This window comes from Manis pentadactyla, chromosome 12 (assembly GCF_030020395.1).
Source record: "Manis pentadactyla isolate mManPen7 chromosome 12, mManPen7.hap1, whole genome shotgun sequence".
NCBI classification, from domain to species: Eukaryota; Metazoa; Chordata; class Mammalia; order Pholidota; family Manidae; genus Manis; species Manis pentadactyla.
The window spans coordinates 57,735,233-57,755,640 of record NC_080030.1 but is presented as its reverse complement, the minus strand read 5'-3'; the positions used below and the strand labels follow the sequence as shown (position 1 = coordinate 57,755,640).

Genomic DNA, 20,408 nt, shown 5'->3' with positions numbered 1-20,408 from the left:
AGAGACAAAGGCACACTCAGCAGTAGTGATAGAACAGAAAACAGCAGAGGAAATGAATGGAGCCCTAAATTCAAACTGTGCAAGGAAAGGTATTATGTTAAAATGAAATGTTTTTCTATGCTGGTTTTAATTCTCTTAAAAGAAAAAAATCTGTATCTGACTTAATTCAGCAACTGATTTTACAGCTGTCATTTCTGAAATATGTAATAAAGTGACAACTAATTTGGTATTCAAATTTGTCTTGAATGACAAAAACTTTAGAATGATAATAATGTACTTTTTATATTTGTCATGCTATTGTTGACCCATTGTCAACAAGAAATACACTTTTGAGTTGTTTTCAGTACTGATGATGGAATTGCACTAAATTACAAATCAATTTATTGCTGAACACCATGCTTTCCTAAATTTTTACCTATAATCCTCAACTATAAATAGGCTGGGATTTAGAAGTGGAGCTGTGTATTTTCTCCACTGCAAATATTTAAGAGTTGCAAGTTGTTCCTAATGAAGGCTAAATAAGCAGGCCTCAGTTTCCTTCACTATTAAACAACATTTCATTTTTTCGGTCTAAATAGGTTGCTTCTGAGCCTTACTCTCCTATGGGTTTATTTCATAAATTGAGGATGTATGGCAGTGATACCAAAAGGAAGATAACTATCATAGGACTAGTCTTTGAATAATTTCCTTTTGATGTGATTTATATAGAGGTATCTGCCTCTTTGTTTCTCATTTGTTAATTGTCTTTAATAACAATTAGTTGGCTATGTCAGTTATTTATTATCCACCTCTTTTGCCAACTAGGTTTGAGAGGGTACATTTACCATAGTTAAACCTTGATAACTTAATACAAAAGTAAACAGAATATTTCATAATGTATGATATTTAATATTTTCTGTCCAAATCAAATTTCCTATGTAAAATAAATGGGTTATTTGGGGGAAAACAAATCATGTGACTACCAGGTAGTCCAGCAGTTGTATGTTATACATGTATGAACCCATACATGAATGTTCCCAGCAGCTTTGTTATAACCATAAACTGGAAACAACCAGATGTCTTTAAATGGATGAATAAACAAGCTATAATCCCATCAGATACTACTCAGCAATATTCAGAAACGAACTACTGATATATGCGACAATGTAGATAGATCTAAAGAGCATTATATCGAATAAAAAAATCTCAGAAGGTAATGTACTATATTATTCCATTTATTTTATTTTAATTTTATTATTATTATTTTTTAAAATATGGAACACTTCACGAATTTGCATGTCATCCTTGCACAGGGGCCATGCTAATCTTCTCTGTATAGTTCCAATTTTAGTATATGTGCTGCCGAAGCGAGCACTATATTATTCCATTTATATAACATTCTTGAAATGACAGAGTTATAGAAATGGAAAACAGAGTAGTGCTTGTCAGAAATTAGGAGGGAGTGAGGGTGAGAGTGAAGTGGGTGTGGCTGTAACAGGGCAACCTGAAGAATGGGAAGGTTCTGTCTCCTGACTCTATCAATACATCCTGCTTATGATATTGTACTGCAGTGCTGCAAGACGTCACCACTGGGGGAAGCTAGGGAAAGAGTAAATATGATCTCTGTGTGTTATTTCTTAAAACTGCATTTGAATCAGCAATGATCTCAAAACTAAACAAGTTTAAAAGAAAAATAATTTGTGATTTTTTTGTTTGCCCTTTTTTATTTTTCTTGTGGACAATTTGTATATCATATATATAGGTTGCATGATCTTAACATAAAAGAGTTCTTATTTTATTATTATATTCTACATTCATTCTCAGATTCTTTTTAAGCTGGGCACCATTGTTATATTTAGAAGAATGTAATTACATAATAACATAAACACACAGAGATTTCCTTTGATGGTTTTGACCTACCTTTTAAGCTCAGAGTTCCTCTATCCTTCCTCATATTTTAAACACTTTTGTCATTTATTTTAAAACTTGCAAAATCATAAAGTGAGAAAGGGGCAGTTGGTTTCGTCCAAAGGGTCTTTAAATACACAGGTACCCGGTGGCATGTTATTGAGAGCAGCGTGTTAGGAATGTGAGCAAAAAGTTCTTTCACCAGAAAGTCTGGAATCCTTGCGTTGAGCTTGAACCGCTAACAGTCAACAGCGCCGGTAACGGTAGCAGTCTGGCGGTCCTGAGCGGGTGGGGCAGGTGCAAACCCCACCGCAGAGGTCGGGCTTCCGTGCTTAACAGCGGCCCCCGTGCGTCAGCGGAGGAAACTGCAGGCGCTCCGCCCCGTCCTTGGCCACAGGGCTGAGCAGACGCTGCCCGGCAGAGCCTCAGGGAGCTAAGTTTGTCCCTTCTATGAACTCTTAAGTTCCATTAAGGCAGAGACTGTGTTTATCTGGATCACAGCTGAATCCCTAGAACCTAACACAGTGTCAGCTCAGTGAAAGCATTCAATAAATATTTTTGAATTAATAAGTAGATAAAACCATTTCTTTTATTTTAAAAAAAGGTGGGAAGGGGAGCTAAATGTGGCAACTACACCACGAAGATTCTTCAGAGATATCAGAGTTGCACAATAAGAGTTTTGTTCGCTTCACTCAACGGCATGGATTTTACATAAAGTCCAAGGAACCTCTTCCCTAAAATACAACAAGCATTCTATTGGCTCGCTTACACTGGGAAAGAGATACTTCTACCAGGAAGGAGTATGCTTTAAAAACAAACGGATAGTAGAATTGAGGCAGCTATCAGGGGTAAGGAATAATGTTATACCAAGCATTGTTTATAAATCTAGATCATGATTCAAAATGTGGTAGAAAAATAGAAGTCTTGAGTAATATTATTCTTGTACCTTTCACACAAACACAATTTTTAGAAGAGCTGAGGGTCTAAGAATGCTACTGAGTTTTGCCTGATATGCAAGAATTCTTCCTTATGAACAAAAACAAAAACAAAATCCTAGGACACAGAGAAAGCATATTTAAAAAAAAACTGATTTCACAATAATTATTCTATGTATTTTGAATCATATTTATATTATGTTTAAGCATACTAAGTCATTTATTTCTCTGTTAATAAAAAAAAGGTACATTCACAGAATCAGTGCACTTGGAATAAAAAGTAAACAGAGGAAACAGTAGTCTTAGCATCAATAACATCTTCAAGAACAAGTTCAGTCACTTTATAACACACACTTCTGCTGATTTTCAACTAGTCTCATACTTAATGTTTCAAATATGGCTGGTTCTGCAGGTCAGCTTTTCAGAATAAGAGTTAAGTGCAGCCCAACAAAGGCTCATCCAAAACTTGGTGACACTTAGAGGATGCTGGTATGGGCTCCATGGAGTTTTGGGTGTAAAATTAAGGAAACCCTTCCAACTTTGATGTTCAAAGCCAGGAGCATCAATCGCACAACTTTGTATCAATCCAGGATTCTTAAAGCTAGGTTTCATGAGACAAGAGAGTAATTCTTTCTTTCTCTGTACCGAGGATATTTTGAAGGTTAGATCTACATTAAAGGAAAAGAGAGGGGAACCTCAATATTTTTCATCTTAAAAAAATAAAACAACGTAATACTTACATCTCTGTCTCTTCAAAAGTGTCTAACATGTAATGTGGCTCAAAGTGCCCAGATATCTGCTGTCTGGAAGAACAAGGGTAAAATGATATTTCTTTTCTATTCCCACAACCTTTAAGGGGAGAACAAAAGGCTTCTTCTCCTTCTTCTTCTCCTTGAGTGGTCCAACAGATAAAACAAGCCCATCACTAATCCCTTTCACACAATTAAAGGAATGGGTTAATGCCATGTCTCCAAATCATGTTTCCCAACAAATATAAGGAAAAGGAAAACAAAAGATGGATTACTCCCACTTGTCAGAGCCCACAGAACTTGGACAGCAGCTGCCCATTCAAAAGCAATTTTTTTATACAGAAATCCACCCAGTATCAGTCCTATAAAAGCACTAACAATGAAAAGAAGAAAGGGTATTAAATAGTGTAATAAAAGAGTTGCTTCCTAAAGGCTGCATGATCCCTCAATCATAGGGCTTCATTAAATTGAAACTGTAAGTACTAAAGAAAAAAGCCAATTCCTGGACAGAGCATTAGTTTGAGCAAATAATTCTACCTGGTAATGATAAGGCTTAAAATTTTTAAACCATTGTAAAATTATAACTACTTTTGAAATGTTTATTATGAAAATTAAAAAAATATGATGTGCACTCAAAAGATCAAAAGAATCTTTATTCTCTCTATTCTTCTCAGTATTTGTGTTTAAAATAACTTAATTCAGTACATACTTATTGAGGTACTGTATACAGTGCCTGCATACAGTAATCCCTCAAGTATAGTAAAGAATAAAAATTGAATGAATACATGAATAAATTTTTTAAACAGACATGCTTTTGTTAAAAGAACTTACAAATACCACTGAGATCCAGTATATGGGACCATTTTAGTTAGGTATTAAAACTGTTGGTATAATGTCTGATCTTGGAGTCGGAGGGTGTAAGTTAGAAGTTCAACACTGCCCTAAAAGAGTTATGTGCCTTTGGACAACTGGTCTGACCTCTTGGTGTCTCAGTTTCTTCATCTGTAAAATCTAGAGTATTTTCCATCGTGCAGGTGTGAATAAAGTTCTATGGCTATTCACCCAACTGACCACATTGCACTAAAGAGACTGACATGAGCCCCAGTGTACTTAATCCTCCTCAAATCCATTTTCACTGCAAAGGGAGACCAGAGCAGAACTGTTATTAAAAGGGAACCCTGTGAGAAAGAAAAGGATGGCTAGGATAGAGAAATTAAATTAAGTCAGGGATACTATGGACAAAACCAACAGTGAGAACACTCCATTTCTAAGAGAAATCACTAATCTCACTGGAAGGAATTTCAGAGTGATATTTACTCCATGCTTTTCTATAAGTAATTTTATTGCATATATAAGATACAACATTAGGAATCACGACCCATTTGCATTAAATACTCAGAAAAATGTGTCTAAGTCATTTTCTTAAAATGAGATGAGCCTACAAAGACAGCAATGGACATTTAGAAAATATGCAGCAGTTCCTTATTCTTATGAGAATTGTTGCGTTGCATTTCCACAGCAATGCCATCAATATTCTCCCTGATCAAGTTCACTTTGTGTCTGTCTTCATACCTCCTAAACAGAAGACTGATAGCCAAGTGACAAATGCTTGGTGTGATATTATGATTTATAGTAAGAAATATGTTTTGGTTTTCATCCTGTTGCTGGCACAGAGCACATAAACTCTTGGAATTTCCTACGTGAGGAGCAATAAAAAGTGTCTTTTGTTCTGTTAATGAGTTGGCACAGGACCTGAAAATGGGTGCCAATTGCCAGGAGAGCCAATCATGTGACTAGAGGACTGGAACTTTTGGTCCCACCCTCCCCCCGCCTCCCGGGAAGGAAAGGGGCTTGAGGTTGAATCAATCACCAATGGCAAATGATTTAATCAATCATGCCTATGTAATGAAGCCTCCAAATAACCCAAAAGGATGGCATTCAGAGATCTGCCAGGTTGGTGAACCAGAATGCTTCCCGACCCCGAACTCCACAAGGACAGAAGCTCCTGTGTTCAGGAACTTGCCCTGTGTATCTTTTTATCTGGCTGTTGATTTGTATCCTTTAACATCCTTTGTAATAAACCAGTAATCTAGTGAGCAAACTGGTTTCCTGAGCTCTGTGAGCCACACTGGCAAGTTAATCAAACTCAAGGAGGGGGTCATGGGAACTCCTGATTTATAGCTGATCAATTTGTCAGAAGGACAGGTGAACACGTAGATGTGTGGTTGAGCTAAAGCAGAGGGCATCTTGTGGGACTGAACCTTTATCCTGCAGAATCAGAAGCTGTCTCAGGTTTATAGTGACAGAAGGGAGTTTAACTGTAGGATACTCAGCTGGTGTGAGGAACTGCCTGGAGGCATGGGAAAATACCCCACCAAACGGAATTGGTACTGGAATTTTATCTGGTACTCTGCTCTCTTATGGACCTTCTCCAGGAGAAAGGAACAATGCTGAAACCTTTCCATTTTGCTTTGCCTTTTAAAAATATATACCAAAGCATAAACCAAGCCACACCTCTATACACAACTCATTTTACCTATTACTCTGTTAACATCATTATATTTATCATTTATGTTATTGTATTATTGCTTATGCTATTTATATCACAGTACTGTGGTACATGAAATCATAAAGATTTAGTATTGTGAAAACACATGAGCATCCTTCAAAATTGAGAAATTCAAGAAAGCCTTTGATGCCCACAGCTATTCACAACACAGGTCTTCAAGCAACAGAAGTAACTTACTACTCACAACTGAGAATCTCGGGGAAAGTTGGGATGACACTCATTCCAGCAGAGATGTCATTTATGACTAATACCAGAAACAATATCCAAAGATGGCTGCAAAGGAGATACAGAAGAAAAAATAAATAAACATTTTAAGAGACACAAAACTTCACATTAAAGAGGGCAGGCAGGATCCCAGAGAAGTTGCTTTTGAGACAGGAACCTCGGGGTGTAGTCAGAGTAAGGTGAGGGCCTCTGGAAAAAGCAAAGCAGGGTATTTACAGTCAGAGCAATGTAACTACATAAAAGGAAACCCCCTACCAAAACATTAAGCTCTAGAGTCATTCATCAGTGAGATCAGTTAATATTCCCCAGATAAAGAAGAGTAGCATATGTTTTCATTATGCTAATTATTTATAATCATGTGTAAGGTTCACCTTAGCACGCTAAAGTGAGGCACGACCATGCAACTGAAACCTGAAGGGAGAATGAGCATTTCTCTCATTTGATGAAGGTTTTATGCATTCCTGTTTGCTTGTACCACACTAGTTTCTAGTATGGTAAAATGCTGTCATTCTAACAATTCAATATAGTCCAAAATGGCAGTAATTATTTCAATAATATGGCTCAGAATATTAAACCATACCTAGCATTACACCAAAAATTTTTGAAATAATTTCTAAAATGCTGCAGCCAAAAAACATAGAATAAATTACCCTTTAATGTGTAAGACTGGAACAGGTCCTAAGAGTATGCAGCATCCTGCTGTGATGAAGTGTCCAAACACCACAGTTTCCTTAGATGCTGGTAAGGAGAGTCCAAAGAAACTTTCAGAGGTAAAGACCTTCCATAATCAAAATAACAAAAAAATCTTTGAAGAACACAAGTCATGATATTCAAAAGTCCAAATACACTCACGAAAAGAAAATTTTACATTTAAGCAAAACTAGGCAGCTGGTAAACACAAAAGCAAGGACAATATACCCCAAGAGAGGGAATTAGCAGACAGGGTTCCTTACGAAGGGAGTACATTGTAAATTTTGCACATCATGAGCTATTCCAAATAAAGCAATTTTAAAGACAGTCATGGCAAGGAACCCCCAAATAGATACAATATCTAGAAAATTCACATTATTAAAAAAGTACCAAATAAATGTTTTCCATGTAAACTACTTGAAAGCAGGCTAATAATTACAGGGGTACAATATCTTCTCAGTTATATAAGAGCATGTCTCAAAAGCAAATTCCAAAAACTGTTCAACACATTTTTGTCACACTGATTACTAAGTAACAGGTAATTGATAAATATATATGTAAATCTAATGACTAGAGAAAAACAAAAACCAAGTGCTAAAGCCACAGAAGCTTGAGATTTGGCTAACATTACTAGTTCTCTGTATCAGTTGTCTAATCTGAATGGTTTGGAACAAGTCAAAGGGGAATAAAAGGAATTTTCTGTCAAAATGACCATGGGATAATCATGCATATTTACATGGCTAATCCTTCATTCCCACAGAAAACTAAATTATCTCCTCTGAATTTGATCGAATCTTAATTACAGCTGGGATTCTGCTCTAGTTATTAAGGTCAGTTCATTTTTTTGCATCAGGGAGTTTTTTTTTCTTTAGAAAGTCTAATCCAATAGTTTTTAACAGTTTTAGCATAAGACTCCCCTTTTCTTAAGGAAAGAAATTAAGAGTCAATCTGCTTAGGGTGAGGACTGTTCAGAAGACACTGGAACCTCACACTGGAGCCTCTCCAACAGCTCAAAAAACCTAATATATTAGAACATAACCACTCTCATTTCTCCCAAAAAAGGAAATAACTGAGGTGATAGATGTGTTAATTAGATAGGGACTCCTTCCACAGTGTATACATACACAAAATCACTACAATGTACATTTTAAACATCTTACAAGTTTACTCAATTATACCTCAATAAAGCTGATATTTTAAAAATATTGACTATGTCAGTTCTCATCAATGGGCCTCTAGAGTTCTGGAGATGCAGTTGGAAATTCCGTAGTCAACAACATACAAAAGCAATTCTTAAGTATAAATGAAATGTACATACTGGCATTTTGTCACTTAGTAGACCAAAGCATGGTGAAGAAATGGCATAGGATAGTGCCAAACCCAGGAATATCAGTCCCACATATCCAGCTGGTAAATTAAACTGTAAAATAAATCTCATATTAGATGGTTAAGACTTTGTAAATAAACATCTATCTTTTCCTCTTATCATTTATTTCTTCAGTTCTTGTTTTCTACTGTAAGTTTTCTACTGATAATACTCAGCATCCTTCCTAATTTTTGTCAGCATTCTTCCTACTTTTGTTTTACTTTTTGTAAATTGGTGACTTTTTCTCTATAGGGGAGAAAAACCTAACCAGAGGTCAGAATTCCTAGAACTTTGGCTTTGTAACATTTGATATTAAACATATAATTTTTTGCTTCTATGAATCATAGCATTTTTAAATGTAAACCACCACTTTATAAGCTTTAGTGTGCACAAAAATTACCTGGAGAACTTGTTAAAAGGAGATCTTAGACCCCATCTCTAGGGGTTGAATTTCTGAATCAAAAGTCTGGGATGGGCCTAAGAATTTGCATTTCCAGCAAATTCCCAGGTGATGTTCACTGTACCCTGTACACTGGTGTAAAAACACTGATGAGACTATCTCTTATTCCATCTCAAAGGCATATTAATATTTAATTAAATAATTAGATGGCATGATGAAATATAAAAGGCTTTTAAAACAGTAAGCTACCACATTAACTCTGATACTCTTATTATTACCAACATGATATAAATGCCTTTTCCTAACTGAGTTCTCATTTTTCTTAAGTAAGCCCATGAGATTTGTCTATGAGTCAGTATATGTTTTAACAATTTTTCTGACAAATACTAACACAGCCTAAAAATGAGTCCTTTACAGATAGTAGCAAGATACAGAAGTCAGAAATATCTTCTTCTGATTCTACAACTGGGGGAGACAGGGGAACCCTCCTACACTAAAAGGCTGGGCAACCAATAACTGGACAGTGAACTACCAATTCAAGCAACTGAAAAGAAGTCAAAGAAAGGTCAATAAGATAAAAAAAAATGTGGTAGAAAAACAGGAAAATACATTTCTAAAGATTTTTTATAAGATAGAGCATGAACACCTTGGCTTTACCAGAGATGGGTACAAATTTCTTTCATTGTTTAGGCACTTATTTGAAGAACAGAAAAATTACCTTTAATGAGACATGTCAATAGTGTGAATAGAATATGTCACATAAACACAAAAGATTTTTCCTATGTGTTACCACATGGATGTTCAATGCTTAAGGTGTGGTATTATATTATTCTCTAGACCTTGGGCCAGGCACTAAAATTATAGTCCCTGAGATTATCTGTGAAATACCTAAAACTGTCTTTAGTGGCTTCAAGGGTTTGTGTTTCTTACAACTGCTTTTGTACTTCAAGTGTCTCAGATAAAGTCATATGGGCTGCAGCTAGTGGATTTCTGATTTGGTAATACACTTTGCTATATCATTAATCATCTTTTTTCAAAAATACCTAAGAACACATTTCTATGACATCAAACTTTTAGAATTCAGTGTTTATTTTTAGCACTAAAAAATGGAGACTCAGTTTCTTTCCAACATCTCAGATTAATATAGCCCATAGTCTCAATTAATATATGATAAAGGAGCCATGAATACACAATGGGGAAATGACAGCCTCTTCAACAACTGCTGTTGGGAAAATGGGACAGCTACATGCAAAAGAATGAAACTGGATTACTAACTCTATACACAAAAGTAAACTTGGAATGGATCAAAGACCTGTATCTAAGACTTGAAACCATAAAACTCTTGGAAGAAAACAAAAGTCTCTTGAATATAAGCATGAATAATTTTCTTCCTGGACACATCTCCTTGAGTAAGGGAAACAAAATAAAAAATGAGCAAGTGGGACTACGTCAAACTAAAAGGCTTCTGTACAGCAAAGGACACCATCAGCAGAACAAAAAGGCAACCTTCAGTATGGGAGAATATATTTGTAAATGATTTATCTGATAAGGGGTTAACATCCAAAATCTATAAAGAACTCATACACCTCAACATCAAAAAATCAAATAACCCAATTATAAAATGGGCAGAGGACCTGAACAGACATTTCTCCAAAGAAGAAGTACAATGACCAACTGGCACATGAAAAGATGCTCCACATCGCTAATCATCAGGGAAATGCAAATCAAAACCACAATGAGATATCACCTCACACCAAATAGAATGGCCGCTATCCCAAAGACAAGAAATAACAAGTTAGCAAGGATGTGGAGAAATGGGAACCCTCTTACACTGTTGGTGGGACTGCAAATTGGTGCAACCACTGTAGAAAGCATTATGGGGGTTCCTCACAAAACTAAAAATAGAAATTCCATTCAACCTAGTAATTCTACTTCCATAAATTTACCCAAAGAAAACAAAATCTCTGATTTGAAAAGATAATGCACCCATATATTTGTTGTTGCATTACTTATAATAGCCAAGGTATGGAGGCAACCCAAGTGGCCATCAATAGATAAATGGATAAAGAAGACGTGGTACATATACACATGGGGATATTATTCGGCAATTTAAAAATATCCTGCTATTTGCAACCACATGAATGGATCCAAGGTCTCCTCCTCTAGAAAGGGGACCAAGGTTTCCAAGGTTTGAGCTCCTTAGTGAGAGTCTTCTTTCATTTTACACTGAATCAGACCCCTAGTTATAGGGATGTCACAGAGAGGAGGTACAGCTACCTGGGTGTGCCTAATTCTGCCTCCTTCTCAAAGCCACTCAGAGAACTTTCTGCAAAGCAGGGCCCACAAGCAAGCAATCATGTCCAGCTTCTCCAAGCAGAGCTCTTCAGCAATCAAAGTACTTACTTTCTCCAAAACAAAGAGAGACAGAGTAACATCAAGGAAGCCGAAACATGAGCTGACTGAGCTGACAGCAAAGGCCATAAGGGTGACCTTGGGTAAAGTGATGAGTTTCCAGAATGAATGTTCACCTGGATCAGACTCTGGGGTAAAAATGAAAAAAGAAATGAGAGTAATTAAAATCACTTAATTTATCTTTTAACCTGTTGTGTAAATTAAAATTGGTAAAACCACTTCATCTGGTAATAACAATAACTGTACCTCTGAGCTTGCCTAAAATTGAATGTTTTTTTGTATTTGCATAGAAGTTATTCAAACCTAGAGGCCATATTCAGTTTTCTTAAAAACAATTTCCCAAATTCAAAAAGAATCAACTGGAATCAGTGTGAGGGGAAGGGATCTTAGATTATTGGTTAAAAATGAGAAGCAAGTGAGGCCTCACCCTGATGAGACAGAGAATGTGTAAAGTTAAATATTCATGCAGGGGCAAAGCCAGAAATTTTGTTAAGAAACAATGTGTGTATGCTGGGGAGGAATCTGAAGTAATCAAAGAACACAAGAAAATTATTTTCTGCTAGAAAAAAAAATCACTGGATTGAGAGGGGTGCTACTGAATCATGAGTAAATTATATTTGGCATTCAAGGTCAATTGAGCACCAACCTCACTTCCCACCATTTCTCATTCTCACTGTTCCCAGCACTAGGCAGGGTTGTTTCAGCCCCTAGTCACATCCTATGACTGTTTTCTTCTTCCCCTATTAATTTGTCAGCTTTTATTCACTCTGTAAGGTCTGGCTCTGGCCCTAATCAGTCCACAAAATTTACCTTCCTCTTCCCTATTTTATACCATATATTTTAGCACCTAAAGGATGCTTAATTTTATATTGTTCACTATTATTTGGTCACTCTCTTACCTTCCAATTAATTTACTGAACAAAAGCCTTGCTGAGCGAGGTACCATGCAAAATGCTGGGCAGACAAACCCAGACCCTGTCCTCCCAGAAAAGTTACAGTAAGGAGTGGAGAGAGTTGGGTTGGAACTAGCAGGCTTTCCAAAAGCAGTTTTATCTAAGTTTGTGCCTAAAGGATGAGCTTAAGATGAGCAGACAAGAAAGAAGAAAAATAACCCAGGCATGTTATTCCAGGAATGACATGTTACATTCCAAGACTCAAAGGTAAGAGGAAACTTCTGTGTGTGAGGACATGAAAGAGGACAAACAAAATTAGAGGATAGACATTGGAGGAAGGGATACAAGCGTAGTTGGGAGAGGAATGAATTATTGCAGAAGAATATGGTGGTAAGACTCAGCAGGACTTTGTAAAACATGCTAAGAAGCCTGAGCGATCACTAGGGATTTCATACAAGGCGTGAGAATCAGGTTTGCAGCTTAAAGAGATTTCGTTATGGACAGATTTAAGAGAGTTCTCTGTGACCAGGGACCAGCCAGGAAGCTTCTGCAGGGAGCGAAGCCGGAGATGACAGCGGCCAGGTTTGGACGAGACTGCTCTTTGAGGGCCGGGATCAGCACCCCTATTTCCTCACTTCTCCAGTGGCATCCACCCATGGTTCATTACTTAACACATTGTTGGCGAATAATGATCCAGTATGCAGCAAAATACAAAAAAGCACAAGGAATGGCTCAGCTATGTGAACTGCTACATTTGGACTTCGTCGGGATAGGAGGGACAGAGTTAAACCAGGTTAATTTCTTAATTATCAGCCAAACATTCAACATTGAGCCAACTGAGCCCAGGGCAGGACGTTTAGCTACGGAAACAAGAGGGTGTAGTTAGACTCGGATGGAGGACAAGCACCACCGTGTGGCTCCGAGTGGTAGGGCCGGCAGGGAGAATTCATTTGAATTGGATACTAAAGATGTTCATCAGTCACCTTTAAGATATAAATTATAAAACATCGACTTTCATCAGTTACAGTTATTGTGCATATAAAAAGATATTATGGATTTATGGCATAAGACAAACTATTATGACATAAATGTACTCCTTCTCTAAATCCAAAGTGGGAAAAGTGTTTAAAACAAGAAGAATATATAAGAATGTCCATGAAAACAAACACATTAGTTTAATTAAGCTGTTGAAGAAGCCCAGATAATGAGAACTTAGGGTGATACTTGCTTCAAGAGACACATGGCAGAATTACCAACCTATGCATGTCCTCTCTCTGCTCCCTCCAATGCTGATAGATTCTTTTAGAGGGACCAACTGCCTGGTTGGCAATCCCTGTCATAGGAGGATGCTGGTAGAGGTGAGGGGAAGCAATGTGGAGGGATGGGGGATACCCCTCAGGTGGGAGGGGCCAGGAGAAGTGCTGAGCACTGCAGCTCTACCTGCTCAGCACTTAGGCCAATGGTCAAGAAGGCTCAGGAAAGTTTCCCACAGGAGTAACACAAATTCAGTTTGGAAGGATGCACAGGGTTAGGTAGGCAGGGAGGGGAAGAAATTTCAGATCCTGTGACTCCTCTGTGAAATCTAACGCTGGCTCCTAATGGTTTTCTGGATAAAGCTCACATTTCATGGATTTAGGGATTTTTGATAAGAGAGTTGGCATGTCCATGACTATGTTTTAGAAATACTTCTTCAGAGCAGTACAGAAGAGGGGCCTTGGTGAGCGGATATAAAGGACATGGGAGAAGAAGAGACCACCGCTGGCTCTCAGCCACCTTGTCTATGGGTCTTGAAGGAGGTAAAGGGGTGGGGTAGGACTTGTAGAACACAAAATCTGCCAATACCATCAAAATAAAAGAAAATTTAACTTTCTAGCTTCTATCTATAAGTTCTTTCAAAACAATGGTCCTAAAAAATACTCCTTCATAGGAACACCCAAACATACATTTACAACCATAACATTATCCATCTTGGATAGAATCTTTTTAATGCCAGTTTTTCCCATTCATTTAAATAGAAGTTCTTTCCTCAGATAAACAGCAAGTTTGTCAAACATTTGCTCATAAAAATATAGCTAACTGGGACTTTATTAAGTTCAATGAAGATGCAGGGAAATTTTAGTTGAGGAGTAACAGAAATGAAGAGAAATAACTGCCAAGTAACTAATCTGGTACCATCAGCAGAACTATATGCATCCCAGAGAAATAAAAGGCACCTCATAGCCAAAGGATTGATACAAGAAGCCACCTAAAGGAGGTGAAGAGAGGGGACAGCAACAGATGCCAAGTGGAGGTTGGGGGAGAGTTGCGAGGGGATGAGGAGAGCAGCTAACCACAGAATTTCTAAATACCATGTCCTACCATTATTTAGCGAGCAAAGTCTTTTTTCCTCATATGGTAAAGGGTGAACAAAACTCTTTTCCCCACTGCGTGAGACTCCCACCTGGTGTTAGCTTCTTAATTATCAGTCATGTGTTCATCCATGAACCAAGCAACCAGGATGCTCAACTACAGAAACCACGGTCATCACATGTAGAAAAATGACAAGTGCCACCGTGGTTTTAGGGTGAAAGTCCCTCTCTAGAAATGATCTCTAGCTCTCCTCTTCAGCCCTGCTGTTAACTAACTCTCTAGCTTTGTTCTCCTTGTAATCTGGTAAAGGCAAAAAGCTAGTTATGTTACTGGCAATCTTGCTTATAGTAAATATAACCCCTGCCTGGTAAATTTCAGCCATATGGAAGTAATTATAAATGAACCAGGCTTTGTGCCTCTGTGAGTGTGTGGACCCTTGTACCTGGTGTGTCCTTCATGCAGCTATGCCTATGGGATTGTTATAGGATAGTTTGACTCCTCTAGGCATGAAGTTTGAGGCGAAGGTGACTCCCATTACTCCCTGATGTGGCCCTTGAGTCCTCACACTGGGGCCATGCTCACAGACAGCTGCAAGGGTCCCTGGGAAGGAAGGTCTGACCTCCTTTCCTGTCTTATAGCCTTCCAAGAAGATGGCACCATCTGGGATCCATGGTAACTTGTCATTCTGAATATTTAATTAACTCCAAAAAGACTTCTAGTGAAACCTTCATATGGTGATGCTTTATGATGAGACATTAAATATCTAGTTCAAAAAGTCAGAAAGAATTTGTGATATACAGAAATTCATAAAAACTGATTACCTACAGCAGTGTTTCTGAAAAGAGAATCAGTTCTTTCAGGGTGCTTTAACATTCTATTATTGATTGTACAAAATAAAATTGAGCATTTGTTAAACTGGTATAACAATACTTAAGCATAAAAATATTTACATTTAAGATTCTTAAAGTGAGTAACAAATGTGATCTTACCATGATCAGGTAAAATACGCATGTTGAGTGGTACCATCAGCAGAACTATGCATCCCAGAGAAATAAAAGGCTCCTCATAGCCACAGGATTGATACAAGAAGCCACCTAAAGGAGGCCCGAGCACTAGTCTCAGTCCAGAAAAAATCCCAAGAGTTCCCTAAAAATGGGAAAACAGAAGAAAATTGAGTCAATGCATTTTCTTTGAAGAAGTAACAAATGAAGATTTAATGGACACTGTCTGAAAAAAAATTCTATCCACTTCACAATTTACACACAGAAGCCCAAGATGGACCAAAAGTGTAAGCATATTATATTGAAGTCATAATAGTACTAGAAAAATAAAATATGGGAGTTGTTTTATTTTTAACCCTTATATAGTGCTGAAGGTCTTCTAATTACAATATAAAACTCAGGAGACACAAAAGATTGATTAATATGATCACATGAAAATATGAAAAACTACAGATGGCTAAACACATCAAAAGACAAATAAGAATAGGGAAAAAGTACTGACAAAGGACTAATTTCACCAAATACATCAAGAGAGCTAATACTAATCAGTGGGGAGGAAAGGAACAACTCAACAGGAAAATGGACAAATGCTATAGACTATTGACAGCTGAAGAAAATAAAAATAGCTCGTAGGCATGTAAAAGAAAGCCGACCCTTACTTTAAAAGAAGTGAACATTTAAACCACAAGATGCCGATTTTTGCTGTCACTTATCAAACACTCCACACTGCCAAAATAGTGAGGAAAGAAGTGATCTTGCAGGAGACTGAATAAAGGAGGGTGATTTCACAAATCTATCAATATTACAAGGGCATGTACTCTGACCTCCGAATGCTGCTTCTGGGCATCTAACTTACAGGTATAGCCATAAGGAGGTGACGTGGTAATGTGCACAAGCTTATGCACTGTAGCACTATTTCCAAACTGAAAGATGTAGAAAACCTAAATATTCATAAACAATATAAATAAACTGGACGTATGTTTTTCCATACAGCAAAATACTATGCCGTCATTAAAGAGAAATCAAGAATAAGAAGTTCTTGATGTATAGATATAGAAAGATCTCCAAAATGATTTCATTGTTAGTATATCAGCAAGATTCTAACAGTTTACAAAGTATGTAACCACTAGAATAAATAATATAAAGGGGAAAGAATCATGCTCTCTTAGTGTGTGTGTGTGTGTGTGTGTGTGTGAGTGTTACATGCATGCACCTGTATGTGTACATGTAGAATCAGTCCAGAAGAAACCTGTAATATCTGTTGCCTTCTGGAAGGACGATATTGGACTGGGTGCCTGGACAACATATGTGTCTAGGAAGGCCAAGGATAGGTAATATATTTATTGCATTCTATATTTCCTTTTATAACTTTTAAACTTTATACCATATGAAATTCTTTTTCTGTTAAAATTAAAATAAAATAGTATTATGGAAAATAGTTTACCATCACAGAACTATTACAGAAATTGTACCATTTTGAATCAACCTGGTTTTTAGGGGCTTTAAACAGAGACCTGTGCTTGCCACCATACATTCTCAGACCTCACAGTGGATATAAAAGTTCATTAATAACTTTCAACCTTTCATAAATAAGACAGGAATTCTACATTTGATCACCATCCAGATCAACAGATATAGATATAGAAATAGATATAGATATTTGATGCAAAGTGGGAAGAAATAATTATTTACACAGGCAATAGTGTATTCAGTGGTTAAACTCTCAAACTATAGTATTGATATGGGTAAATGAGTGAATCTTTGGTACTAAGCTGATTAGGCCCTGAGGTCTAGATGACAACTATATGCTTTGGGGGTGGCATTTGGGCCCATATGCAGACTATGGATCCTTCAGGGATGCAAGGATCCAGAGAAAAGCACTATGGAAAAGCCTTCTTGGGGTCAGGGAGGATGCAGCCAAGAGATAGGATGGGAATCTGGTTACTATTACAAGCATGTCTAGGCATCTAGTCAATATATGAGAATATACATCAATATGAAGCTACAAAGATCTGGATTTTTATGGCTAAATCAGAGGGCACTCCTCACACTGCAAAGAAGCACTTAAGGACTTTAAGATGGTCTCTAAGGTTTCTTCCATGAACCTGGGAAAATAGAGTGTTTGCTCATGGAGGATAACTCTTTTCCAAAACAGAGGCATGCTTCCAGCAGCTCAGCCAAACTGCAGGCTACAGAGAGAGACAGCAAAATATTACTAGGGAGGTTTTTAAAAAAATGGCAAAAAAAGAATATTTGCTTTGGACCACATTTACTCATTGAACTGCCCATTTAGGGGATTCTAAGACCAGCCAAAGACCTAAGCAAGACTAACAGTACGTTCATTGGCAGTCTGCTGCTAGAAGTAGAAATTGGGGTAAGAGGTAACAAAAACACAGAGGGCAGAATAAGCAGGTCTAGAAGAATGACTGCAGCTTTACCTTGAAATAGTTTAGCCTACACTAAAAAGAAAATAGGAAAAAATTATGAAATACATACGAATATGGTAGTCACATTGTTTGGAAAAGCCTTTGCAAGGACAGGAAAAGACACAGTCATTGCTGCAGCAAAGCTGATTACATCTGTTATTCTCACTAGAAAACACATAGCAATAAATATTGATCCATCTGGAATGTGGTCCAAAATGCTAAAAGAGAGTAAGACAATTCTCAAATGTCAGGTTGAGAGTTTTTTTTTCCTCCTTTTTAATTCTACTCACTGAAAATAGTAGTACCTTACTAATTATTAGAATAAATCTCTAAAATATGTGGTTTATTATACTTTTAAAGTTTTTCATTTGTTTAAAGTTGCTTTATTGTACTTTCAATATTAGGAAATTACCTCTTTGGTTTTTTTTAACAATTTGATCATACTGACAGTTTAGTTGTCTTTTTCTGCTGACAAAATGGGTCCCCTAAACAATAATACTAAATAGGCTTTTTGAAACATACAGAATCACTCTGGCAAGAACCCATATAGAAGAAAGACTTCTGAGTTTCAGGTCCCCCGACCCTGAGCAAGGTGGGGCTCAAACCTCCGAAAAGAGAATGAATGCAGAAGATAGAAGACCTGCCCCCACAAAAACAAAAGAAAACAGAAAAACACTTAGTTTGATATGAAGGTTTTCCTGAACTCGTTGTTATAATCTTACTATGTACTCTTGTGATTCCTCTATGCTCCCCCCAAACCTATGTAAGTTCTTCCATATTTGCTGCCACTATGAGGCTGGTTTAAGCACTCTAAGCTTAAGAACTTCCATAGCTATTTTGTCTCTGGCATTTATTTCCCCTTTTTCTGAAAATAGCAATGGAGGAAACCATTGGGCTCCCATGCTCAGATGTGAGCATGTGACTCAGGCCTAGACAATCAGAGTATCTCTTCCTGGTTACAGTGACCTTCAAGCCGGAATGAGTTACCAACAAAGATCAGGCCACTGGGGCTCTGATATGTGACTCTACTAGCAGCTACCAGGACAGTGGCATTCTCTTCCTACAGGAGCAGCCAGGGCCATTATGGTCATCTCAAGGGGAAAGTTTGTCCAGGAACAAAGCACCAGAAAAGAAACGCAAAACCAGGCACTGGAGAGAAATTTCTGATGACAGTATTTTAACATCTGTATCCTGATTTTCTTCAGCTGATTGGGTAAGAAATACACTTTTTGGCTTAGGCCAAAAATTTCCTATGACTCCGAAAAGTGAGTTAAATTTCTGTGACTCACAGTCACAGGATTCTAATGAATAGAATCAGTAGCCAGCTTAACAATGAGTCCCTTGAGGATTCTCTTCTTTACATTCATTCTGCTAAGTTACCCAACTCCTTTTACCACTAGTCACATGCCAGGCATTCAAAAGACAATCAATGGTACTGACTGATTTAAAGAGAACATTAATATTTTAAACTGAAGATGGATTACAAATTCTGTTCAAGCTCTCAAACATATCAGAACATCACTTACCCAAAGATAATTGTAACTCCTCCTGAGACAAAGATCCCTGCTACAAACATAAATTTTGCTCCAATTTGTACAAGCTATAATAAATGTCAAAGAAAAGTAGAGAATTGATGACTACTGCAAGTCTATATTGACATAAACAAATCTACTGCATGAGAAAATATATAAGATATGGGGAAGCTAAGTACAATTAATACAGAACAATTCTTTAGTGGAGTGACAACATACATTACTTACAAATATAGAAGAAGTTAAAAATCAATCAGTCCTAAGAATGGAAGTGTCAACAGTGGCATAACTCATAAAATACAATGGTGGTTATTTCTGTATCAATGGAATTTCTAGACTAGTAAATTAAAATAACTCATTACACAAGTTTTAGAAATTAAAATGTGCACATGAACGTTAATACTTAGATATTTTCCAAATACCAAAGCTGCCAGCAAGTCAAACAAAGCGTAACACCCAAAGATCATACCAATGACTGTGCTGCTGGCTCCTTTCTTTGCAGCCTTTAAGGAAGAAGGAAACAAAGTTTAAAAGACAAATTAGCATCAATGTGGGAAATGGAACTATTATATCAAAGCATAGTCTTCTTGTAACTTCAGTCTATGCAGCAATTTCAGAGATTATTTTTTATTTTAGCATAATTTTTAAAAATATTTTTATTCTGGGGAAAGGAAAGGAAGCTAGTCTCTGACATGAAAATTATTCACTCAACATGTCCATAAAGAATTGTTAGTTTTATAACCTTGAGAAAGAATAACAAAGCTGGAGTTATCACATTTCATGATTTCAAAAATAAATTATAAAGTTACAGTAGTTAAAACTGTATGATGCTGGCATAAAGACAGACATATGTACCAATGAAACATATTAGAAAGCCAAGAAATAAACCCATACACACATGGTTGATCTCTCACTAGAGTGTCAAGGACACACGATGGGAAAAGGAAAGTCTCTTCAACAAATGATGTTGGGAA

The 20,408-nt window shown here is 37.0% G+C and overlaps 1 protein-coding gene and 1 non-coding gene across 2 annotated transcripts; both read right to left on the bottom strand.

Moving 5' to 3' along the window:
• Positions 1 to 1,247: 1,247 nt before the first annotated feature.
• LOC118921836 (U6 spliceosomal RNA) lies at positions 1,248 to 1,354 on the bottom strand. The gene has a single exon (XR_005028533.1). It is a non-coding gene; the product is annotated as a U6 spliceosomal RNA (small nuclear RNA).
• Positions 1,355 to 3,728: 2,374 nt separating this feature from the next.
• On the bottom strand, positions 3,729 to 19,934 carry SLC18B1 (solute carrier family 18 member B1). Its single transcript, XM_057489259.1, is given in 11 exon segments — positions 3,729 to 3,944; positions 4,634 to 4,687; positions 4,689 to 4,706; positions 6,318 to 6,413; positions 7,016 to 7,103; positions 8,370 to 8,475; positions 11,225 to 11,361; positions 15,465 to 15,621; positions 17,973 to 18,120; positions 19,429 to 19,502; positions 19,830 to 19,934. Coding segments are annotated over 11 exon segments (1,116 nt in total). The 5' UTR covers positions 19,902 to 19,934; the 3' UTR covers positions 3,729 to 3,778.
• Between the last annotated feature and the right edge of the window lie 474 nt (positions 19,935 to 20,408).